The sequence below is a fragment of the Globicephala melas genome, chromosome 15 (assembly GCF_963455315.2).
Source record: "Globicephala melas chromosome 15, mGloMel1.2, whole genome shotgun sequence".
In the NCBI taxonomy this organism is placed as follows: Eukaryota; Metazoa; Chordata; class Mammalia; order Artiodactyla; family Delphinidae; genus Globicephala; species Globicephala melas.
This window is the reverse complement of record NC_083328.1, coordinates 36,947,444-36,971,414: the sequence shown is the minus strand read 5'-3', so window position 1 is coordinate 36,971,414 and position 23,971 is coordinate 36,947,444. Positions and strand designations below refer to the sequence as shown.

General features: G+C 54.4%; 2 protein-coding genes across 7 annotated transcripts in view; both read right to left on the bottom strand.

Annotated features, from left to right (window-relative positions):
* The window catches only part of UNKL (unk like zinc finger), a 45,109-nt gene extending 33,163 nt beyond the window's left edge, over window positions 1–11,946 (bottom strand). For 4 of the 6 annotated variants that reach the window (XM_060285400.1, XM_030872208.2, XM_060285395.1 and 1 more), the window contains exons 1-2: window positions 11,820–11,946; window positions 10,321–10,530 (exon numbers count right to left, since the gene is read on the bottom strand). In XM_060285400.1, coding sequence (XP_060141383.1) covers window positions 10,321–10,530; window positions 11,820–11,896 — 287 coding nt within the window. In that variant the 5' untranslated portion in view covers window positions 11,897–11,946. The remainder of the gene's footprint in view (window positions 1–10,320; window positions 10,531–11,819) is intronic. The other 2 variants (XM_060285397.1, XM_060285394.1) reach the window with 2 other exon arrangements.
* Window positions 11,947–15,073: 3,127 nt separating this feature from the next.
* On the bottom strand, window positions 15,074–16,147 carry UQCC4 (ubiquinol-cytochrome c reductase complex assembly factor 4). Its single transcript, XM_030872201.3, has 2 exons — window positions 15,997–16,147; window positions 15,074–15,920 (listed from the first exon to the last, which is right to left on the bottom strand). The coding sequence occupies exons 1-2, from the start codon at window positions 16,026–16,028 to the stop codon at window positions 15,545–15,547; spliced, it is 408 nt and encodes a 135-aa protein (XP_030728061.1). The 5' UTR covers window positions 16,029–16,147; the 3' UTR covers window positions 15,074–15,544.
* Window positions 16,148–23,971: the final 7,824 nt, after the last annotated feature.

Here is a 23,971-nt window from a genome sequence, read left to right as displayed (position 1 = left end):
GAAAACAAAGTTCCCCCATCAAGTAAGGGGCTGGCGGCCTCTCCCATCCCCCGTCCAGGTCCTTTCAGGGACCGCTCGAGGGAGGTGGAGGAGCCTGGAAGGGCTGGAGAAGGACGCTGCGGGGAGACAGGCTGGGGAGAAGCAGCTGGGGGGAGGCACGGATGGGGCAGCATCCCACAGGCCACACAAAGGCCCAGAGCCACGCACTTCCAGGGAGAGCCACACGCGGCTCCCTGAGCAGCAAGGGTTAGGGTTAGGGTAAGGGCTCCTGCTGCAGGGATGTGGCAGCGGCAGAGGTGGCAGTGGCAGAGGTGGCATGGACGGTTCCAGAAGACATGGGGCAGGGCACTGAGCCCGCCTCAAGGTCAGTCCCTCCAGACAAGAGCCAGAGACCCAGAAGAAAGAGAGGGGATACGCAGAGAACTCTGAGCAGCCCCGGAGTGGCCCAAGGCCAAGGCAGAGCCATGGCTGCAAGTCCCCAGATCTAAAAACAAGGGCATCACCCCCAGAGATGGCTGGGGAGCACTGTGTGGGGCTTGGGAAAGGTCCACTCCCACCTCGCTGCCTTGCAGGCTGTGGACCTGGGTGCTGGGAGCACCTGTGGGGGTGGGGGGCTCCCCATGCAGAGCACAGATGGATGGACAAGACCAAAAGTAAAAGAAAAAACGACTTAGGGACCAACCAGTTTAAACCCCCATCTGGTAAGATGAAGAAACAGAGGCTCAGAGTTCGGACAGCTCACCCCAGACCTTAAGGAACACCTTGGGTGTGCAGGCCATGAGAGCAGGACAGAGAGGACGCCATGCCCCGGCAAGTCCCCGGGTCCCCTGGAGCCAACCAAGCAAAAGGCAAATGCTGTGGGCCCAGAAGATCCAGATGCACTCCCGGAAGAGCTGGGGTCTCGAAGATACATGTGCCCCCACGATCACAGCAGCACGAGTCACAAGAGCTTAAAGCTGGAAATAACCCGAGTGTCCACCAGCTGATGGATGGATGAACAAAAACATGGTCCATCCAGACAGTGGAATGAGCACTGGTACAGGCTACAACAGGGATGAACCTTGAAAACATTCTGTTAAGTGAAAGAAGCCAGACACAAAAGGACAAATACTGTGTGGGTCCATTCCCATGAGGTCCCTAAAGCAGTCAAATTCATAGCAACAGAAAGTAGAGAGTGGGGGTAGGATAGGGAGGGTGGGAGGGAGGGAGATGCAAGAGGGAAGAGATATGGGGACATATGTATATGTATAACTGATCCACTTTGTTATAAAGCAGAAACTGACACACCATTGTAAAGCAATTATCCTCTAATAAAGATGTTTTAAAAAAAAGAAAGAAAAAAAGAAAGAAAAAAAATATATATCATGTACTACCTAAATCTTTTTATAGCATGCTGATGAAACAGAGAATAATATATTACTGTTTCAAAGAACGTGTTTGAAAACAATTATACTAAGCATTTTCTCATTTTTATTAAGTCAATAAATATGTATTAAATATGTGAGTATAATAAACAGAATAAAGAAAACAAACAAACAAAAAAAGAAAGTAGAGGGTGGGTGCCAGGGGCTGGGGGAGGGAGAGGGGGAGTGAGTGTGTAATGGGACAAAATTTCTGTCTGGAAGGAAGAATCTGGAAATAGATGGAGGTCATGGTTGTACAACTTTGTGAATGTAATTAATGCCACTGAATTGCACATTTAAAAATGGTTAAGTGCACCACAACTACTGAGCCTGCGCTCTAGAGCCTGTGAGCCACAACTACTGAGCCCATGTGCCACAACTACTGAAGCCTGCATGCCTAGAGCCCATGCTCCGCAACAAGAGAAGTCACCGCAGTGAGAAGCCCCCGCTCGCCAGAACTAGTGAAAGCCTGCACGCAGCAACGAAGACGCAACGCAGCCAAAAATAAATAAATTAATTAATTTAAAAGATGGTTAAAATGGCAAACTTTATGAATGTTATCACAACTTTAAACAAAGCCCATTGGAGACAGAGAAGAGAGAGATGGTCTCTATGTTTGTGTTGAAATACACCACACTTACAGGGAAGTGTGTCACAGGTCATACCTGGATGGCCTGTGGCATTTCACAAACTGACACCTGAGTGACAGCACCCAGTTCAAGAGGACAGAACACAGCCAGCCCCTCGGGCCCCTCACATGGGCACAAGGTGGAGGTGATGACCACACTCTCTTGTGAGTGGCAGGAACTGAAAATGAGGCAATTCCTCCAATTAACTCTGCACAAACACTTCTGGGGCAATCCCAGCTGTCGTTGCCAATCACCAAAGATCCGTGAGAAAAAGGAAAAGCAGAAGATGGAGAAAGCAGTTTAGGAGACTAGCTGGTCCCCACCTTGTGAAAAGAGAAAAGAAAAAACTTAAAGAATTATGACTGCATTACATACAGACAAGAAAAAGGAAACACTGCCTGTGCAGACAGTGCTCTCTGTGCCCAAATAGGAGCTGTCTCCTTCGTGTGCTTAAAGATAAGTTCCAAGGAACATTTTCAGGACGTGTGAGTGAAATGGTCAAATATCTGCTTAGGATTTTTACTCTATTAGGTACTGACGCAGCCTTGATTAAAATCCCTCACTGTAGAGTTACATCTTACATTTTGAGCTCCTCCAAGAGCTCCTGTGCATCTCCTCACAAGCACTGGTGTGTAACTCAGTCTCTGGGTCCCCAGAGAGGTGAGGCTGTCATGGAGCAGTCTCTGCCACACCAAGGAACCTGTTCTAGAACAAGGAACCCCCTCCCACTTTTCACATTAATATATAGACTAATATCACTAACAAAGAATGTGTAGAAATAGAGACGCCAGGAACTCACAGAACAATGGGCTAGAGAAATAAACAAGGAACTTATAAAAGAGAAAATGCAAAGGGTCTCGACCACTGAGAGGCACTCATCTTGCTTCTGATAAGAGAAATACACCTGGAGGCCCACCTGTTCCCGGGCAAAACCCCAGGAGCAGGGCTATAGTAAACCAACACTGCTGCTGGCAAGAACGCCAAGTGAAAGGCATCAAGAGGATAGGTGCCATTACCCTCTGTCCCAGCAATCCCCAAAGACAGACTGGCACACAGAGGTAAAAAGAAGTTTTGTTCGTAATCACCAAAGGCTGGAGACAACCGAGTTGTGGGATAAACTTCAAGGGAGCTCAGCGTGGCTTGGAGGAATGGGCAGTCTGTGTGGACGGCTTTGGAGGGGGCACCAGGTGGTACCGTGAGGGAAAAGCACTAAGAAGAGGGAGTGCAGGACTTCCCTCGTGGCACAGTGGTTAAGAATCCGCCTGCCAATGTAGGGGACATGGGTTTGAGCCCTGGTCTGGGAATATCCCACATGCTGTGGAGCAACTAAGTCCATGTGCCACAACTACTGAGCCTGCGCTCTAGAGCCCGTGAGCCACAACTACTGAGCCCACATGGCATAACTACTGAAGCCCACGCGCCTAGAGCCCGTGCTCCGCAACAAGAGAAGCCACCGCAATGAGAAGCCCGCACACCACAACGAAGAGTAGTCTTCGCTCGCCGCAACTGGAGAAAGCCCGCGTGCAGCAACAAAGACCCAACACAGCCAAAAATAAAATAAATAAATAAATAAATAAATTTATTAAAAAAATAAAGAAAAGGGAGTGTCGCACCCTGTGGTTTACATCGGAAGGTGGGGGAGGGGAACAAGAATACAGATACGTCTGCTTATATCAAAAATTATGGAAGGAGGAGCTATTGTTTCATGGGGACAGAGTTTCAGTTTGAAGATGGAAAAGTTCTGGAGGTGGATGATGGTGATGGCTGCACAACACTGCAAATAAACTTAACTCCACTAAACTGTACAATTAAAAAAGCTAAGATGATAAATTTAATGTTATGTATGTTTTACTACAATAAAAAATAAAATAAAATGACTTTAATAGGAAAATGGCCATTTTGCAAAAACAGTTCCAATCTTCAGAAACACTCACAATCTACTATAAGTTAAAGCAAAAGAATTCCAGAGTCTGGGGAGAAGGGGACCAGCACATCAGAGCTGAGGCACTGCCTGTTGGTTTATCTACAGAACCCAGTCCGCATAGCCATGCTGAAGCAGGACCACACGGACCACAGGCATCGCCAATGCGCTAACTGCAGGGTGTGGCAAAGGCTGCGTGCACCCCCACAGCTCAGGGGAGTGAATGTGGTGGGTGACACCTCCCCCATTTCCTCATGTTCCCTAATGGTCCCTCAGGTCAGCTCTAAGCATCATTTTGTTTCCTTGCCAGTACCATCACTGGGGCAACCAGAGCCCGGCCAAGGTTCCCCCTCTCGCCAGCACTGAGCACCGAACAGGCAGTATTATTTCACTAGGGGCATGTCACCTCTGCGTATTACATGACTTCAAAGCATAAGCTAAGATTAAAATATTGGAGGACATTTAATGAAAAGAAAATGGCTTCACCTAAGAACATCTAAGAGGCAAAAGGGAAAACCTTAGAGAAAACACAATGGCAGAACGTAGACCCTCACTGAAGCGGGGAAGAGGCTGGTGGGAACCCCAGGGGTCAGCCCAATACCACGTGCAGATGCTTCCTCACCACAGGAGTTCACTCATCCATCCGGGGGGGCCACTGACAGCCCTGTAGCACCTGTAATGTGATTCAGTTCCACAGCCCGCCAAATTCAGGGTGGCACCTGTGGTTCTCAAAACCATCCATGACAATTAGTGACCCAATCAGTGTAAATAAAACAAGGCTCCATGGATGGTGTGATGCAGCAGTACATGCCAGACACAGGTCTGCCATGATGCTCTGGAACCACTGAAACTAGGAGGGAGGGGTAAAGAGGAACATGGCAGGGGCTTGAGGCTGCTGTCTGTGGTTCCAGGAGAGCCAGAAATCATCCCCTTCCTTCCTGAAACTCACCCAAAACAAAGGTGGACCCACAAACTCAGTTCCACTATACATCAACATCGGTCAGCAAGCCAGGCTGGAGCGCATCACAACCACCTGGATGGTCTGCTAACCCCAGACCATCTGATCTCGGCGGAAACCTTGGGTAGAAACTGCTGGCAAGTTCCCAGGTGATGCTGCTGCTGCTGATCTGGGGGCCGCACTGGGAGAACCACTGGGCTGAGACGGACACTCAAGCACAACATGATGCTCTCCTAGTCCTCAGGGAGCTCAGGCATAGGTGGGGACCAGAATACAGCACAGAAAAAACTGAGGTGTGAACTGGACCAGAACCGAGCAGCGGATATGGAAAATGAGTGGCAGCAGAAAAATGGGAAAAGGAAGACCTGTGTGCCACAGACAACTGGGGATGGCGAAAAGGTGGGGCTTGTGGGGAGAAGCTTGAGTGTCCCTCTCTTCTGTGACACTAGGGGTGGGGGGTTGCCAGTTAACCCCATGTGGACCACACACCCATCCATTCAGCCCGGCACCCCCAGCCTCTGGCTTCCAAGGGCTGCCCTGGACTCTCGAGCCAGGCCAGCGACCCCTCATTAATCCCTAACATGGACCATCAGCTCGGCAACAAGTCCACCTCCCTCCTCTGTGCCCAAAAAGCTGCCACCCTCTCCGAGGAACCTGTCTCTGCTGAGGCCGTCTCCCCACTAGCCTCCAAGGAGCACCAGAGCTCCCTGTGCCAGTCGCTCCCTCCCAGTCACCTCCTCATCCCTGGCCCTTCAATCAAAGCAGGAGGGCCTGAAATGCTACAATCACTCTCACATTCTTCTGCTTCTTCTACATACTGGTCTCTGACAGGTCCAACTCAGTCACCTAATTGTAATTTCTTTCCTTAAGTTGGCTGATTTGTAAAGCCTGTGTCTTCCTCTAGACTGTTAAGTAGCTCCCTGACTCCTAAATATTATGTTCTAACGTGGCCTGCCCTTGGCTTTCACCTCACCCCGAATGCCCAAGCAGAGTTCACTTATATGGTCAGTTTAAACAGCAACAGCTTATAACCATACTGAAGTGAACGGACTTTCACCTAAGCCTTAGGTCCTAGGATACCTGACTTTTTAAAATTAAACATTGCAGGAGCATCTCTCAACAGACAAGTCAGACTAAGGACAAGTATGACACAGCAGGCACACCAAGACTTGGGCATATAGAAAAGTTTCTGTACATCAGCAAGCTCCCACAGTGCCCAAATTCACGGCTGGGAGGTCCCAGGCAACGTGCAGAGAGGAGGGAGGGAGCTGTGGGGAAAAATGCTGGGCCTGCCAGGTGAAAACATGGTAGGGAGCCCTACCAACAACAAGGCAGATCTCTAGAGCCAATCTGGAAAGTTATAGCACAGTAATGGGGCAGGCTCACTTCTTATTAAAACCAAGAAAACCTATAAAATGTGGGGTCTGGAGGGCCGCCTCCAGGGACTGCCTGCTTGTGGGAGAAGGAGGGTTATCAGAAAAGAGGATGGTCACTTTGTACTCTGTATAGTTGGGGACTGCTTGTATTGTCTGCCAATGAAAATGTTCCCCTGGAGGGGCCCCTCAGACCCCTGGAAGGGCCTTTGCTTTTTATGCGTCAGAACCTACCTCTGTAAACGCACCTGACATGCATTTACAAGCACAAAACGGACACATGGTCTCCTGGGAGCGGAAGCACACCTAGGTTACAGGTGGGAAGACCCGCCCTGACGGTCTATGGTCCAGCGCAGCAAACAGGACTAGCTGGGGGCTGGGTCTGTCCCCACCCACTGCCTCTCTCAGAGTAGATTTCAGGATGTGGCTGGACCGCGACAAACCTCCGGCCAAGCTTCGCTCCGGCAAGCAAGCGTCGTTTTCTTCAAAATCCCAGCCTGAGAAATACCTGCGACGGATCCGCACGGGTGGGAACAGCGACCCTGTGGGGTGGGCCGGCCCTCAAGCTCGGAGGCAGCGCCCGCTCAGCCGACTCGCTCTTGGCCGACTACAGAGGGCGCGTAGCAAGCTGCAGACCCAGGCGGTCCAGCCGCGCCGCGGGGAGGCCAGTTCCCACGGGGGCGGGGCGGGGCTCACGTGACCTGGACGGCCAATCGAGGCCCGCGCCGGGGAAGGGGCGTGCCCGCCAGAACAAAGGGCGCCGCGAGAGGGAGGACCTGGGGCGCTAGCACTGAGGGGCCTTCCCGGCCACAGGGTGCCCGCTGGCGGAGGGTGACAGCGGGGTGGGGTGGTGGGGGGATGTGGCGGACGGGGAGGGGCCACGGAAGGAGGGGTGACAGAGAGAGGGGGAGGGTGACTGCGCACGGAGTAAAAGGGGTGACAGGGGGTGCCCATGGGGAGGAGATGAGGGGGCTACCCAGAGATGACAGCTGGAGTACTCACAGGGGGTGGAGGTGACAGATGGGGAGGGGTCACTGGGAGGAGGATGACAGTGAGAGGGGAAGGGTGACGGACTACCCGCTAATGAAAAGGGGTGACAGCGGGGGTGTGACAGCGGGGGAGGAGTGCCTGCAAATGAAAAGGGGTGACAGAAGGGGAGGGGGCCCCAGGAGGAGAGGTGACAGCAAGGGGGGAGAATGACCACCTGCCTAGGACAGGAGTTGACATCACAGGGGTGCCAACCCTCTTGGGGGTCCCACCCTCCTGGCCACGGCTCAGCCCCACAGCGCCCCCATCAAGCTCCAAGAACTTGTGCTTATGTCACCTGATATTGGCTGAAGGGTCTTTGGTCTCTGATACATATTCATGATTTACAATAACAGGTTGGTAGTACATATGCCCAAAATAGACATTTCAAGAACCAATGAACTGAAATAAAAGGAAAGCCCTTTCCTTGCTCTGAAAAGTAGTATCTATTTACAGATTCCATGGCAACGCTGCACGAGCTAGAATATGTAATTCAACAGGACAAACTCTGGGAAAGTCTATCTCCCGTGGAATGAGTGGTAATTACTAAGGAGAGATTCTCAGGGGAGATGTCTGGCCTGTCAAACACTTCCTATGGGACTGAAGCAAGTCATGTCTTGTGCTCACTAAAAGTCACAAACAAAATCTTTAATAAGACACATGTACTTTCATACTGTGTGTACATGTACACAGGATGCACCCAAAACAGTATCAAACAACCATCTTAGTCCCATTCTTCTTCTCAATGATAACCTGCTAACCTGCATGCTATCTGGACTATATGTTAATTTTTTTTTTTTTGGCTGCACCATGCGGCTTGTGGGATCTTAGCTCCCTTACCAGGGACTGAACCTGGGCCCTCGGCAGTGAAAGCCCGGAGTCGTAACCACTGGACCGCCAGGGAATTCCCCATGTTAATGTTTTTGCAATAAATAATTGTAATATTTAACTAATATTTGAGTCCAGCTTAAAATGACCATCCACAGGTAGGTGTCCACTGCAGCACTCTTCATTCCGTAGGAACTGGACCCCACCCTGGATATCCAGCAATGGGGCCAAATCCATACCAGGACATTCAGACTCCGGAACCCAAAACAGCTGTTAAAATATGCTTTCTTTCTGGCACAGTGGTTAAGAATATGCCTGCCAATGCAAAGGACGCGGGTTCAAGCCCTGGTCTGGGAAGATCCCATATGCTGGGGAGCAACTAAGCCCGTGCACCACAACTACTGAGCCTGCACTCTAGAGCCCACGAGCCACAACTACTGAGCCTGCATGCCACAACTACTGAAGCCCGCGCGTCTAGAGCCCATGCTCCACAACAAGAGAAGCCACCACAATGAGAAGCCCGCGCACCACAACGAAGAGTAGCCCCCGCTCTCTGCAACTAAAGAAAGCCCTCACGGAACAACGAAGACCGAACACAGCCAAAAAATAAAATTAATTAATTAATTTAAAAAATATATATGCTTTCTTTTCATGCATTAAAAGCATCACCAGTTAAAAAAAAAAAAAAAAAGCATCACCAGTGAGGGGACTTCCCTGGCAGCCCAGAGGTTAAGAATCTATGCTTCTGCTGCAGGGGGTGCAGGTTCGATCCCTCATGGGGGAAACTAAGATCCCACATGCCATGCGGTGCAGCCAAAAAAAAAAAAAAAGCTTCACCAGTGAATACTGCCAAATAGTCCAAATAGTCCCCCATCCTGGACTCTGGAATGGGGTCAGACATGCTAGGTGACTGGATCCCTGCATCAGGGTCTCAGCAGTGGCCCCTGGGGGCAACTCAGGACTTAAGGTCCAGAGAGGTGACTGACGTGGCCAAGGGATATGAGGGACCAGAGGCCAGGCCTTAGCTAGACAAAAATATCTCTCTTCTGTAGACCCATTTGCAGAAAACAGCAGCTCAAGATGCAATTAAATAATGCATTTTTAAAACTTCACAGAAGTATAATACCATCTTAACCAAAGTGGAGCTGGCTACATTATTTCCACAGGCTCCAGGCTGCCTTAACAACAACCCTATGTAACTATCTGGTGTTCAATTAAAAACCTTTCAAGAAATATATAAAGCTTTTAAGATGATCACCATAGGTCAAAAGTTTACTCCCTGACCTAAGCATTTTTGAAAATGAAGAACAGATTCACATGGGTCTCCCTGTGCAGCAGCGTGAAAGTTGTCTTTAAAAGGGACCATACCTGGAGAACCACCTCCCTTCAGAGGGTCAGGGGAGGAAGCCTACAGCGCCTCCCCCAGATCAGACCAGGATCCAACAGAAGCTGAACAAGCTGCTCTTTCCAAGAGGCCCTGGGGCACAGCGCCACCACCTCACCTCCAGGTGGGGATGGATAGGCTCTTCTCAAACGGCCCACAGGAAAAAAGCAAGACCTCCCTCTACCAATCTCTGCCAGTTATATGAATGTACAATCTGACTTGTACTTTCCGTGTTTTCCTATTCTACATATTTCAAAATGAAGACATCTGTTCACAACACCATTAGAAAACTTGTGAAAAAAAAAAGGCAACCAAAACAAAACCTTGATTTCCTAAACTTTAAAAGTGCTACACAAATAACTTTCCTATCAATTTTTTAAAAAATAAACATATAAACAGAAAGAAAGGAACCATTCCAGAAACATTTGCACAATGTGAGCAAACCTTCTAACAAGCTCTCTGACCAAAAGGCAACTGACAACTACAAAATGGTTCTAAACTCAAAAGGTTTACCTCATAAGGGTTGGTTCTAATGCAGGGAATTTACAGAACTGGGTGGCAATCAAAAGTGGGAAGTGCAGCAAAATCGGTTTGTCCCGTACAGGGTTATCCCCCAGCCAGATGTGGTTCTTCCCACACTGGCCAAGAAATAGGGAAATGTCCCCACCAAGACCAGCGGTCACGGGAAAACTTCATAGTGAAGACTGGGCCCTGCAGGTGCCAGGTGCTGGAAAGCCCAGGTCCGCCACCCACTCAGGTGTGGGGGCCATGCTGCCCCGCGCAGCCGCGCACACTCACTCGTCGCCGTCGGGGCACAAGCCGCTGGCCTCGTCGTACTTGGAGCAGTACACGTCCGGGCTGTAGTTAAAAGTGCCGTCGCGCCTGCGGAGCGGTCTGCGCCGACGCTGATTTAGGAAATGCCAATGGAAACAGGTAAATGGCCTGTGCTGGGTGCACTTGTGCTGCACAAACAGGGAGCACTGCTCTGTCCTAAACTCCTTTAGATACCTAAAAAGACAAACAGCGTTGGGGTCGCTTCCGTCGCCACCGCCGCCGGCGGGCGGCCCGAGAACTCGTGGGCAGGGGTCAGATCCCGTGCGCCCGAGGGCCCCGACCCCAGGCGCGATCCCCCACTCTGCCGACCCCCTTCCCGCCTCTCCCCACCCAGGTGCGTTTCTCAGACCCCAGGCACGATCCCACATCCCCGACCCCAGATGCGACCTTCGACCCCAGGTGCAAACCCCCATCCTCTATCCCAGGCATGGTCCCAGATTCCAGGTGCGACCCCAGACCCCAGGTGCAGCCCCCCATCTCCAATCGCAGGCACAATCCCCTAACCCAGGTGAAACTCCCCATCCCCGACCCCAAGTGCGACCCCCGACCCCAGGCGCCGCTATCCATCCCAGACCCCAGGTGTGATCCCCAAGCTCAGGTGCAACCTCTCACTCCGAGTTCAGACACCCTACCCACCCCACCCGCCCCCGCAAGCCCAGTCGCGTTCCTCGGGTCCCAGGAATGGTTTGCCAATCCCAGACACGGTCCCCGACCCCAGGCGCGACCCCGCAGAATCCAGGCGCGGACTCCTGGCCCAAGGCGCAGCGTCCCCCATCTCCGATCTCAGGCGTAACACCCACTCCGACTCCAGACGATCCCTGACGGCCTCCCCCCCGCGGAGCCCGGGCGAGTTCCCGGACCTCAGGCGCGATCCCTCAGACCCCATGCACAGCCTCCTCATGCAAAACACAGACGCGGCCCCCAATTTCAGGTGCGATACCCCGACTCCAGGAACGCCCGGGTCCCCAAGCCCCGGAACCATCCCTGACCCCAGGAGGAGGCAGCCGGAGCCCAGATGGCCGCCCTCCGCCCGAGCCCAGACGCGGTCCCCAATCCCCGACTACAGGCGCGTTCTCGGCGGCCCCCGACCCACGACCCCAGGCGCTGTTCCCCGATCCCCAACCCAGGCGCGTGGACCCCCGACCTCGTCCTCCAGCCCCCAAGCCCAGGTGCCACCCCAGACCCTGGGCGCCGCCTCCTGAGCTCAGGCGGCGGTAGCTGAGTAGGATGGTGGTCCACCAGCCCAGAGTCCAGGCGCGGCGCGGAGGCTGGAGGGCCGGCTGGCCAGGGGGCTGCAAGGGAGAGGCAGGGGGCGGGGGGAACGGGGAGAGGGGCGGCGCGGGGCCCCAGGCCGCACCCGGAGGCAGCTCCCAGGCCCAGGGGCGCGGGGGCGCGGGCCGGGGGCGCGCGGGGCCGCCCCCTGCCCCGCCCCCGCTCCCGCCGCGGCCGGCCCGGGCACTGACCTGTAGTGGGTCGGCTTCTCGGTCTGCGGGGGGGACCCGCTCAACGCCGCCGCCGCCGCTTTCGAAACCGACGGCATTTTCAGTCAAAACAATGCAGCGCGCATGCGCCGCGCGGGCCCGCCCCCGCCCCTCCGGATCTCCCCCCTCGCGGAGCCCACCCGCGCCCCCCGCCGGGACGGCCACGCCCCCGCCACGCCCCCATCCGGCGCCCAGCGCAGTGCCGGAGACCCAGTGAACTTCCCAGCACCAGGCGCCAAGCGGGGACCCGCGCGCACCCCAAACCACGCCATGCCCCGAGCCCGCCGCCTCGGCCGGACGCCTCCACCCACCGTGCCCCCCCGGCCTCCACGTTCACAGCCCATCTTGCACTTGCTTGGTCCCGTTCCCGCTGCCGCCTTCAACGCACCACGGCTGCCCCACGCGCCCTGAACGCCCTGACAGCGCCCTGAGCAGCTCCAGGCTCCGAGACGGAGCCAACAGGTCCCGAGGAGACAGCGCGCCCAGGCTGCTCACACTCGCCTTCATTCGTTCTATGACCCCCGGGTTGGGTGCTGACACCGCAAAGAGTGGCTACAGTTGCTTAGGGCTTGGTGTGGGGGAGAGAGGGGGAAAGGAGGCCTGACTGCTCATGGGTAGCGAGTTTCTTTTAGGAGTACGCACAGGCCCTAAAATTACATCGTGGTAATGGTTGCCGCTACGAATACACTAAAAAATCAATTGTATACTTTAAATGGGTGAATTGAATAATATGTGAACTACATTATCAATAGAGCTGATTTTTAAAAAAGAATCCAAAGGCTCGAGGTCAAGGGGGAGACAGACCGACAGACAGACACACACAAACACACACACACAAACACACACACACACGCGCGCGCGCGCGCGCGCCCTCTTCATCAACAGGGTGGGCGGGGATGCACAGAGGGTGGGAACTCTGGGAGGCAGGCACCAGCTGCCACCCCCGGTAAGCCCTACCACTCAGGGCCCCAGCTCATCTGACCCTGGAGGAGGAAGCAGGGTGTGTATTTCGGGAGGGAGAACCCAGACCCAGAGTACATTGTTTTGTAAATATATAGCATGAAACACTTTTTTTTTTTTTGGCCGGGCTGCACGGTTTGAGATCTCAGAGTTCTAACCACTGGACCGCCAGGGAATTACTGAGACATTATTTAAAATTTTCAACCTCGCTAGTAATTTTTTTTAATGCAAATTAAAACAAGGAAGAGCCCATGGAGCAGGCAGACTTTTTGTTGTTCTTAACAGCAACCCACAATGCTGGTGACCTGCAGCAAGAAAAGCCCTTAAAGGAAGTGTGGCTGGGAGGACGAATGGGTACTGACCTTTACAGAAAATAATCTGTTCCATTTCTAGAAACTCCAACCTAAAAAAGAATGAGATTCAGACAAAGATGTACAAAGATAATTATCAAAGTTATTTGGCAAAAACTTAAAGAGCACCTCACAGAGAATGACAATGCTTCCTGAGAATTGTTAATGACAAGAAAACTGCTCCTACTTAAGTAACAAAACGAAGCAAGATACTGCAGTTCCATACGTTTGTTCCCAAGCATGTAAGTTTCTGTTTTTGTTTTTTTTTTAACACAAGTAATACAGTAAAATAAGCCATCACTTGCTGGTGGGATGAATGACTACTTTCTTTATATGTTCACATTGTCTAAAGGAATTACTACCTCTACAAACATTACATTTAAACCTGGAAATTAAAATGGCAAAAAATCAACATGATACTTTTGAAGAAAATCAAGCAGAAGAATGAAACAAGGCCCATGAATTCTTTGGAGGAGGACTAAACAGATCTTGAAGACTGCCAGGATGCAGGGAATGAGAAAGAAGTTTAGGATATTTCCGAAGTCCCGAGCTGGGAAGGATATAGAGCAAAGAAACAGGTTTGGGGAGAGCTTAACTCTGTTTTGGACCTAAGGAGCTTGAGGAACCTGTAAAGTCCAGTAGAGAAGTATAGAGAGCCACCTCGAGCTTAAAAAAGGAAGTTGGGGGCTCAAGATAAAGAAATTTGGGGATCTTTGCTGTAGAGGTGGGAGAAAAGATGCCTACCCAAGAGGCACCTTCCTTGAAGAGAGCAAAGAGAACTGTGACAGGCTGTAAAGATTGTCATTTTTCATGCTTTTGAAGAATGTTCTTAAAAGGCTGGAGTAGTACCCAGACGTTAAAATTTTGAAAAATCCAAGGAAAAGAGGTTACCTAAGTCGATGGCCTCATATCTTCCAAGCCTCAGCAGCTTGGAAGATATGAGGCCATCGACTTAGGTAACCTCTTTTCCTTGGATTTTTTAAAATACAATCTTCTCCATCTTCTGCCCAACAGTGCTCACAGCAGTTACCTCTAGGTGGTGGGATTATTACTGTTTCTGATTCTCTACCTTTTGCTTATTACACTGTTTAACTTTTCCAGATAAATCATATTGCTTTGGTCATATGAAAATTATTTTTAATTAAAACAAAATTTCTTCTTGTTAGTTCTGACTGTTTTTCCTGCAGAAGCTAGTGAGAGTAAAGTCAGGGTTCAGGTTTGAATGACTGTTGCTCAAATAAAATGGTTCACAACCAAATAGGTCACAACCACACCAGGTCAGAGAAAGGACATCTTAGTTCTTTGCTCCCAGTGGAACTAATGATGTAGCCTGAGCCATGATTAGGTCAATCCTTCTGAATCTTGGTCTCTTCATCTTTAAAAAAAATATATACTTGTCTTAGCACCACCTCCCTGACAAGCATAATTTACCAAGGCGGGCCAGACCTTGGCCAAGGCCTTGTGAGAAGCCAGTACACTGCCATACAGTCAGTGGTCTTCAACCATCCGAGTGAGAGAAATTTCCAGTTAACTTTGGCACCAAAGATATGCCATGATAAAACGTTCCACTAGAACCTTAAGTAAATAAAATCTTCCCTTTTATGCATCTTGTATTTAATCCAGAATTAAGAAAGTTTCCTACTAAGCAGTACTTGAAAACATATCATTTACATACCCCAAATATTGCCTCCAAATTGTCCATAAAAATATTTATCAATGTTATTCCACTCAGAAAGTTGTTGCCTTGCTAAAATTAAAAACTGGAAGAGAGGTGAGAAAGTGTTCCACAATTAACGTTTAGGTTTCTTTCCTCAGTTCCTATTCTGGAAAAAACAAACAAACAAACAAAGGAACTGAAAAGACTAGAAGGCTCCCTTTTTAAAATGAAATGCAAAAAAAAAAAAAACCAAAAAACCAAACATTGGCTTAATTCCACATTACCAAATTAATATTTATTGTTAGTCTGTTAAACTAACATCAATTTATACACATCATGGTACACTGTAAAACAAAACGTTTAACTCTTGTGCCAGTTATTCTGTCTCAGAAAGCAAATGACCTGCAAAGTGGATCACACTGGATTACAAGTGTCACCAGCATCCCTTTGGAAACGTGATAATGTTGTACAAAGACATCCCAAATCCAACAGCACACGCTGCAGCCAAAACCCTTTCTATAGACCTGAAAAGTCTTTTGGACGTATTCGATGGCAACAAGTATCAGGCAAAGAGCCGGTTCCGATTTGCTGACATTCTGCTGTGCCTTCAACGAGTCAGCTTTGCCAGGCGCGCCATCCAAGTCCTTCAGTCTGGGGACGCGCATAACCAGGACAGAAACGGTCAAACGCGATGTCAAAGCCTAAAGACTGAGGTCTGTTCCCTCGCTGCTGGCACCCCGTTAAGTTCTCGCCCCATGGGCCACCGGACTTCCAGGCTCTTCAGAACGATCGCTGGGCTCCGGTACCTCTTCTTCCAACATCCGTCCCAACCACCGGTCCGCGCTGGTCTCCTGTCTAAAAAAGCACCAGATGACCAGAACCATGAGGCACAAGCTGAAGGGCAGCACCCTCCACCAGGGCCGCTGCTGCTCCCTTCCTAGGGAGTGCTTCACTGTCCAGCGGAACGGGATGGCTTTGCTGGAGGAAAACTGAAGGGGGCGGTCAGGGTCAACCTCTTCCTCACCCTCGGCCGCGGGCTGGGCACCAGCCCGGCCACCGGGCGGAGGATGCAGACTTCGAAAAGGCCAGCGCACGAGCCTCAGTACCCGGAGGGCCCTGGAAGAGAGAGAACAGTGAGCGCACCCGCCCGCCGTTCTCACCCTAGGTCCCGCCGAGACCGCGCGGACCTCACCCAGCAGCCGGCGCCCGCAGCACGCAGCTCATCGCGACCCCGGCTCCGCACTCGGCGCTGCCGCGCGCAGCGTCGCGTCACTTCCGTCGCGCGAAGCCGGAAGCCGCGCGCTGTTCCTGGCCTCCGCTCACGACTACAGAACGTGGACCCACTCGCGCAACGGAAATGACTCACGGCCTCAGGCGGCCTCTTCCGTCGTAGACCCGCCCCCGGCCGGCCGCGCTGGCATGCCGGGAAATGTAGTTCGCCGCCGGTCCTAAGAGGAACTAGCGGGCAGGTTCCTAGGCTTCCGCGCCGGGCTTGAGGCCGGCCGACGTGGACGGGATGCTGGCGTCGTCCTCCGACGAGCTCGCATCAGCGCGGGTCTCACCGTCGGCCGGGCTCGCCTGAGATCGGGGCCCTGAGCCCACCCTCCACACCCTTCCCGCCAGGCAGGCGCAGCCCCTGGACGCCTCCGCCCCGGGGCCTGGCGACGCCGTTTTGCTCTTTTCATTGGACTTTCAGCCACGGAGTCATCTTGTCCCCTCGACTAGTGTCCGCCGCCCCATGGCCGCGGACCCTCACCCAGCCCTGGCGCTTTGCGTTGCTCTGTGCTGCGCACGAATAGCCGCGTCTACACCACCCGCCCTGCGGGACAGGCATTTCTGCGCACTGCTCAGCCGCAGGGCCGCCATCTCTCACCCACCGCAGCAGAGCACGCCCACGGCTGTCACCGGGAAGCCAGCAGGCACTCGGACAAGTCTCTCTCTCCAGGCCAGCGGAACCACCAGTGCAGAGCCTAGCGCGCCATCATCTTTGTGGATGGAGGCTGCAGCCTGCTCGGGGGGAACCTTCCCATCCACCTTAGGAGTCAGGCCGGGAGGGTCACCCTCGGGCTGTCCTGGGACTTCCTGTCTACCCGGTTCCCCAGTTGACTTCATAGGGAAGCTGCTGGAGCCTTCTGCCTTCAAGGCAAACTAGCCCTGGCTCTGCTGAGCCGTCCTGTCTGGAGACCACATAGGAGCACCCAGGCGTCATCGCAGACTATGTGGAGACGTGGAGATGTGCTGGGGGTTGGGGGTGGGGGTTGACGGTGACAAAATCAGGTTACGAGGCCACCTTGTGAACTGTGACGACTGAAAAAAAAAAAAAAAAAGCACAACGTGTGAGTTTTTCTGCCAGTTTTTGCCAGAGCACAGAGGGCCTCATTCCTGATCTCTGCCCTGAACTCCTTTAAGGGTGTGTTGAAGGTCAGTGACTGCAGTGTCAGGTGACTTCATTCTTGTAGAACCGGGTGACAAGCAACAATTTTCAGTTGGCAGCTGTAATGTGCTGCCTCCTGGTTCAGAATCTTTGCCTCTGGAGCATCTCCTGCACCTGCTTTCTAGCAGGAGAAGCACCAGCCTCGGGGACCAGTTCTTCACCTCTCAGGAAGTCTAGAGACACTTAAGCAAGGGTGGCGGGCTGGAGGTGTTCCTAGCTCAGCAGCATCTGGGAGATCTCCCCACCCTGGGAAGACCAAACCTGGACGCCTGGTGGCAGCTCAGCTGCAAAGCCAGGACTGTGTTCAGAGCTGCTGTGTCAACAGAGGCACCTGTGTGCCCACATCCTCCTCACTGGGCCCCACCCCACCTGTTCCACCCCAGAACCCCACCCAGAATCACTGCCAAACCAGTTCGACCACAGGGAACCCCAGGAGCACCTACTGTGGGCGGGAGGATGGACCAGAATCATTCTGGTGTGCAGCCTGTAGGGCTTCCTGGAGGAGGTGGAGATCAAAGAGGCCTGAGGTTGGGGTGGAGCTGCTGACTGCAGCTTATGCAGCCACCTGATTGGTATGCTGATTTAGGGCATCTGGGTAAAAGCTGCCCTGGGACAGCAGAGGGGGTGCAGAGCTGGGGGTCAACGGCAGGGGCTAGGGCTTCACCCCCAGGCAGGGCAGCCTCCAAAGGGTCACTAAACCTGTCCCACTGCTTTGGATGGGTGACAGAAATAAGACATCTCAGACAAGCACCCCTCGAGCCTCTGCTTCCTCAGTTGTAAAATGGGCATCTCCTGTCCTTCGCAGGCTGCTTCCAGGACTGGTGCTATGCCTGGGAAGCCCTCTGCCAGTCCCTGAGACAGCTGTTAAGACTGATAAGGGGACGGCATGGAAGTGTCCTTCCATCCTGAGGCAGTGGAGGGCTCCTTTACTGCCATCAGGCTCCTAGGGTGCTCTGAGGCCAGAGTCTGGGAGGAGCAGCGCAGGCCCACAACAAAGACTTAGCAAATCCACATGTCCAGTGGACCTCTCCTCTGTCCCCAAGTCCTGCTGGCACTGGTCTCCATTCTAGGTGAAGGCATGATGCAAAGGACGTGGGTCCTGCAGAGTCTGAGGAGGACAGCAGGCCTTGATCTCCGGGAGCTGGCCTGATGCTCAGAGCTGGGCTCTCCTGTAGGATGTAAACAATTTCAGAGAACACCAGTGTTGGACCAGGCTTCTCCGTGACCATGGTGGCTCAAGACCCCTTTATAATCACATCTGAACACAGGCAAAACATGGAAGTGGCCCAAAAAAGACCAAATACCCCCTTCCTGGCTGATGGGAGGGACCCTGGTCCTTTACCAACCATGGCTGGAGCCTTGCCTCATCTGCCCTCCTTCTGGATAAGATATATTAAAGATGCTATACTGGGTAGAATGATGTCCCTCCAAATTCTTATCCCCCTGGAGCCTCAGCACGTGACCCTATTTGGAAATAGGGTCTTTGTGGGTGTAATTAGTTAAAACTATGTCATAATGGATAGGGTGGGCCCTAAATGATGTCCTTATAAGAGGAGAAAAGACCCAGAGACGCACAGGGGAGCAGGCCATGTGAAGAGGCAGGCAGAGACTGGAGTGATGCGGCCACCAGCCAAGGAACACGGAGGACTGACGGCTACACCAGAAGCTAAGATTCTCCCCCAGAGCCTTCGTGGTTTCATATTTCTGGCCTCCAGAACTGTGAGAAAGTAACTTCTGTTGTTTTAAACCAGCAGTTGGTGGTCCTTTGTTATGGCAGCCCCTGGAGACTGATACAGATGCCCAGTCACAGTTACCCTGCTTGCTGACAGCACACAGCCCAGAGCAGAGCCCCTCACCCAACAATGGCTGAACCCAGAGCCCATTCTAACGCCCGCCTCCTGAGACACCCATGTCCCGGGCTGTGAATTCTCCCTTGTGAAGTCCACCTTGTTCAGTGACACATGTGTCCCTGGCAGCCTCTGGCTGGAGGGTGACAACAGCCCCAAATGCTGTGGTTTGCTTGACCCTCTCTGATGCGGTGGAGCCCAGAGTGGGAAAAGCCACAGCCAGATGCGGCCGGTGGCCCGGTGTCTCCAGGGCCCTCCCCTTCCTGACCCCAGCAGTCTCGGCAGGGCACTGGGTGACAGGTGCCCAGCACTGCCAGCGATGCCGCTCTTGTCCAAGGTCCCCCTCCTCCCAGAGGCATAAACCAACACCTCAGCCTTCATTATCTCAAAGCACACAGAGAAACCTCACACGAGGACTAATGTCCCACTAATGGGAGGGAGGCTGCAGCCCTTGTGTGCCCGATGGCGGGAGTAATTTACTGTAGCGCCACTTGAGAGCTGACATATTGGAGCTATTGATTTTCCCTGGGAAGATCAATATGGGGTGCATGGGGACAGGCAGGGCCACCACCTTTGGAAAGGCAGAGCCTTTCTCCCAGGGGCTGAGGCCTGACAGCAGGGGTGGGGGCTGGTGGGGGCAGGGTGAGCACAGAGCTCTGAAGGCCCCATACTGCCCACAATGGGGGCCTGGCTGGGAGCAGATGCCAGGGCATATGCTCAGGCCCCAAGCCTGGCAGCCTGAGTGCCTCAGCCCCCAGCCCCAGCCAGGAGCCCCCATGGGCACAGGGGGCTTGGGACACCCATGCCACTTGGCCTGGCACTGGCTGGCCACCCAATACCGGCGGGACATGTGTGGGCAGTGATTCTGGGAAAGTGCGTCTCTCCACCTACCCAGGGTCCCCCTGGCTGCCATAACCCAGCCCAGCCTCACCTGTAACAAAAGCTGGAGTTCAGCCTCCACCCACCAGACTCCTGTGTCTATCTTGAGCATGGCTCTGACTCAGGAGGGGCAAGGAAGGGGATAATTCCACTAAGACCCAAGATCTGCTTCTTGAATCCCTCTCACGCCTGTCTCCCACCCTCACCTCCACATACTGTGCCTTGTTAGGCCCCATCGTTGATCGCTAGGACTGGTGCAGTGGCACCCTCCCCAAGTCTCCAGTCTCAGGCCTCCTGTGTCCAGAGGCCCACCCCACACTGTGCTGCTGAGGTTCCTCTCCCCAAACACCTGCCTGCTCTGGGTTCTCTCCGACTCTAGAACTCTCCATCCTAGACTGGGGTTTCCTCCTTGTCTCTGGTCAGGCAGAAAAAGGCACTGGGATTCTGCCACCAGAGGACAAGTGTCTGGCTGTCTGTGGACAGTCTTCCCACAGCTGGCATGAATGGACACCTCGCTGGGTCACTCTTGGGACCCAGAGCCCTTTCCACAGCCCCAGTTCCACTGACTGGGAGCCTGAGGCAGAGGCCAGGATGGAAAAGTGGGCCTGTGGGGTGGGGGGTGAAAACCACCCTGGGGCCTCTTTCCTGCAAAAGCCCCACTGCCACTCTGCGATTTGGTTCCATTGATGCTGGGAAGAGCTGAGGCCCTGGCCGACTTGGCTCCCAGTACAGGAGGAAGGTCCGAGCTCCAGGGCCAGGCCAGGAGGTCCTGTGTGCCACCCACCCCACTTTCCAGCCAATGCTTCCACCTCTGGGCTTCCTGTTGCTGCTGAAACAGGGAGCACAAACTGAGTGGCTTAAAACAACACTGATTTGTTGTGCAGTCCTGGAGGTCCGAGGTCCCAAGTGGGTTTCCCTGGCCCCAAATCAAGGTGTCTGCAGGTTTGTGCCCTGAAGGCTCCAGGGGAGAATCTCCTTGTCTTCCGGATTTTAGAGGCCGCTCCATTCCTTGGATTGCAGCCCCTCCACCTTCAAAGGTGACCTTCTGCTTCAGTCGCCACATCTCCCCCCACCCCCACTCGGACCCTCCTGCTTCCCTCTGTGACACACAAGCCCACTGGATAATCCAGGGCCATCTCCCATCTCAGGGTCCTTATCTCAGTCACCTCTGCTGGGTCCCTTTGCCAAGTGGGGTGAGGACGCAATTCCCAGGGATCAGGGTGTGGACATCTTTGGGGCCATCACTCAGCCTACCACAGGGGTGCCAGCTCCTCGCGATCTGGTTCCTTTCCAGGCTGTCCCCTCTGCCGGAACACCTTTACTTCCCCCGGCTTGGCTGGGTGAGCACCTGCCCCAACAGCGCCTGCAAACCACCTCCTTTGTGAAGCCCCTCCTCTGGCCACAAAGGCCAGGACCTTCTCCATGACAGGGCTGCATCTCACCTTCCCCAGCCCAGCCCCCATGCCCAGCACTTCCCTCGGGCCCCTGAGGCCCCACCCTGCGGGGCTGACCCCAACCCAGCCGGTCTCCAGGCCCTTCCCAGACCCCGGCCCTGGCTGTTCCCAATAGGCAGCAGTGGGCACTGCAGCTACAGCCAGAACAGCTGCTGAGGTCCAGCCCTGGGTCCTGGGCAGGTCATGGTGGGCGTTCCCTGGGCTGGCAGAGGGGCAGGGGCCGTATCTGGGCAAAGAGGGATTCTGGGGTCCCAGCAGTCCTGGGGAGCCACCGGGGACCCCAACCCCAAGCCTCCCCCAGGTCTTGGCTGACATCTGGGCTGTGCTGGGTCAGAGAGAGGCTGGCTAAGGCTGGGGCAGGGTCGACCCACAACAAGGACCTGGCAAGTGTCATTGGACCCCAGGGTATAAGGACAGAACTGTGGCTGTGGCCAAGGTCGGTTTCCGGGGACGGGGAAACTTGGACTGGACTCATGGGACTCACGGTGAAGGGGCTGTAATTGTGGGTGGTAACCACAGTGAGGACGCCCCAGGGCAGGACCCACGGGGCTGGAGGGGCCACCAAGCCCCTTAGGGGAAGGCACAGGAGCTAAAAAAGGAGCCAGAGAAGGGAGGTGTCACCTCAGCCTGGACGTGGGGATGAAGCCCTTGGGGGAGCAGTGATTCAATGGGGTTTGTTGCAAATGCACCTGCAGCTCTGGAACGGTGGGAAGTGGCAGGAGGGGGCTGGGCAGGGACTCTGGGGTCCCCACCTGCATAAACCCACCACCTAGGCCCTGGCTGGTGGTCCCTGGCCCTCCTGGGGCTTCCCAGGTCCTGCTGCTGGCCCAGAGCCCGTTCACCCAGAGCGCTGCAGAAGCAGGATGTCCTCTAGAGAAGGCTACTCCAGGAGTCAAAATAGCATGAAATTTAATTTTCCGCCTATTTGACAAGGCTTGGTCCAGGCCCCAATCAGCGGTGGAGATAAGGGTCCTCGGCCCCGGGTGTGAGCCAGCTGGGCGAGCGGCAAACACTCCACGGTCCCCCGGGCAGGCTGAGGCTCCCCCCGGCGGGGCCCTGGTTGCCGGGCGCTAAAGCAAACGGGCTCTATTTGCCCAGTCTGCGATGACAATGCAGTCACCAAATATTTGCCAGCCGGGCCAGCCACAGAGCTTGGCTATAAATGCTTGAGCCCAGGTGGAGGTGGGCCTGCCCAGCGGGAGCTGCAGGCCTTGGCAGGTAGGAGCCAGGCTGGGCGGCAGGCGGGAGGGTGCTGGTGGCAGAGGTCCTGGGAAGGCTGTGGGGTTCCTCTGCCCTGGTGGTCTTTGGGGACCACCCACCCACGGGGAGGGGTCAACAGCAGGGCTGAGCGGGGCTGGGTCATTGAGGTGGGCTGGCCAGGGAAAGGGGGGCACCTGAGTCTTGGCTCCCCACCAGCGGCCATGCCAACGCCCAACGCTGGGGCCACGGTTCACCCCAACAGGGAAGAGGGGCCCTAGAACTGCAGAGCATGATGGCAGGGAGGAGGGGGAGGTCCGAGAGGCCCCCCTGACTCTGAGGGCGGCCTGTGGACTTCCCGCCCCTCCCCCCACATGGGGAGTGGTTTCCTGAAGCTGTGAGCCCCCCCTTCTCTCTAACCCCTCTTCCCTTTCTTCCTCCCCCTTGCCCAGGGCTCCCGCTAGAAGGCCTCCTGGTCCAAGGGCTAGCCCCCCTGCCTCCCTGCAGTACAGGAGCTGGGGCCCTGTTCGGGGGGGGGCCTCCCACATTCACAATCAGCTCCCCTAATCCCACCCCCTCCACAGTCCTGCCAGCCCCCCCCCATCCCCAGGTTAGAGATGCTAGAGGTGACCTCACCAACCCTCCACCCCCGACAGGGAGCACAGGGAAGCCTGCGACTGTGGGGACAGAGAAATGGCTCTGCCCTCCCCTGAAGATCCCCGGAGCTCACCTCACAGCCCCTGAAGCCTCTGAAGCCCCTGAAGCCCCCAAAACTGCAAGGGACAGAGCACCCAGGTCGAGGCAGCCAGGCCCGGCTCCCGGGCTCAGCATGGTCACTTCAGGCACAGAGGGACCCTGCCAACCACAGACACTCAGGGAGGGGATGTGTCAAGGGGGTCCCTCCCCACCCTGCACCTGGGCAGACTCTACGTCAACAAGCCTGTTTATCAAGAGCTACAGCGACCCTGAGCTGGGGCGAGGGCTCTGCTCTCCAGACCCCAAACCTGCCCGAAGCCCAGCCCCTGGGCCAGCTCCCTTCCCACCTGCCCAGCTTCTCTCTCTCCAAGTCACTATTCCAACAGCACTGTCAGCCACCCTCCCTACAGATGTACCCTCCTCTGGCGGGTGACTGAGGCCTGCACCCTGCAGCTCACCCCTGCCATGCCCCCCCGCCACAGTGCCCACCACCTCCGTCTCTCCAAATGTCACCTGCCTCTGAGCTCAGCGCCCGCCCCAACCCTGCAGTGACTATTCCCCTAGGAGGGCTGCGGGCCCTGACTGCTAACCTGTCCCCTCTCCACCTCCCTCCCCAGCTAGCGCCCAGTGCCCGAGAGCCCCCAGAAGCTCGGCGGAGAG

Excerpts from the sequence above, each read along its gene's own strand:
- UQCC4 (XM_030872201.3), bottom strand. The coding sequence starts at position 16,028 with ATGAGCTGCGTGCTGCGGGCGCCGGCTGCTGG. Across the intron at positions 15,921-15,996 it reads CTGCGGGCGCCGGCTGCTGG|GGCCCTCCGGGTACTGAGGC; the intron begins GTGAGGTCCGCG and ends TCTCTCTTCCAG.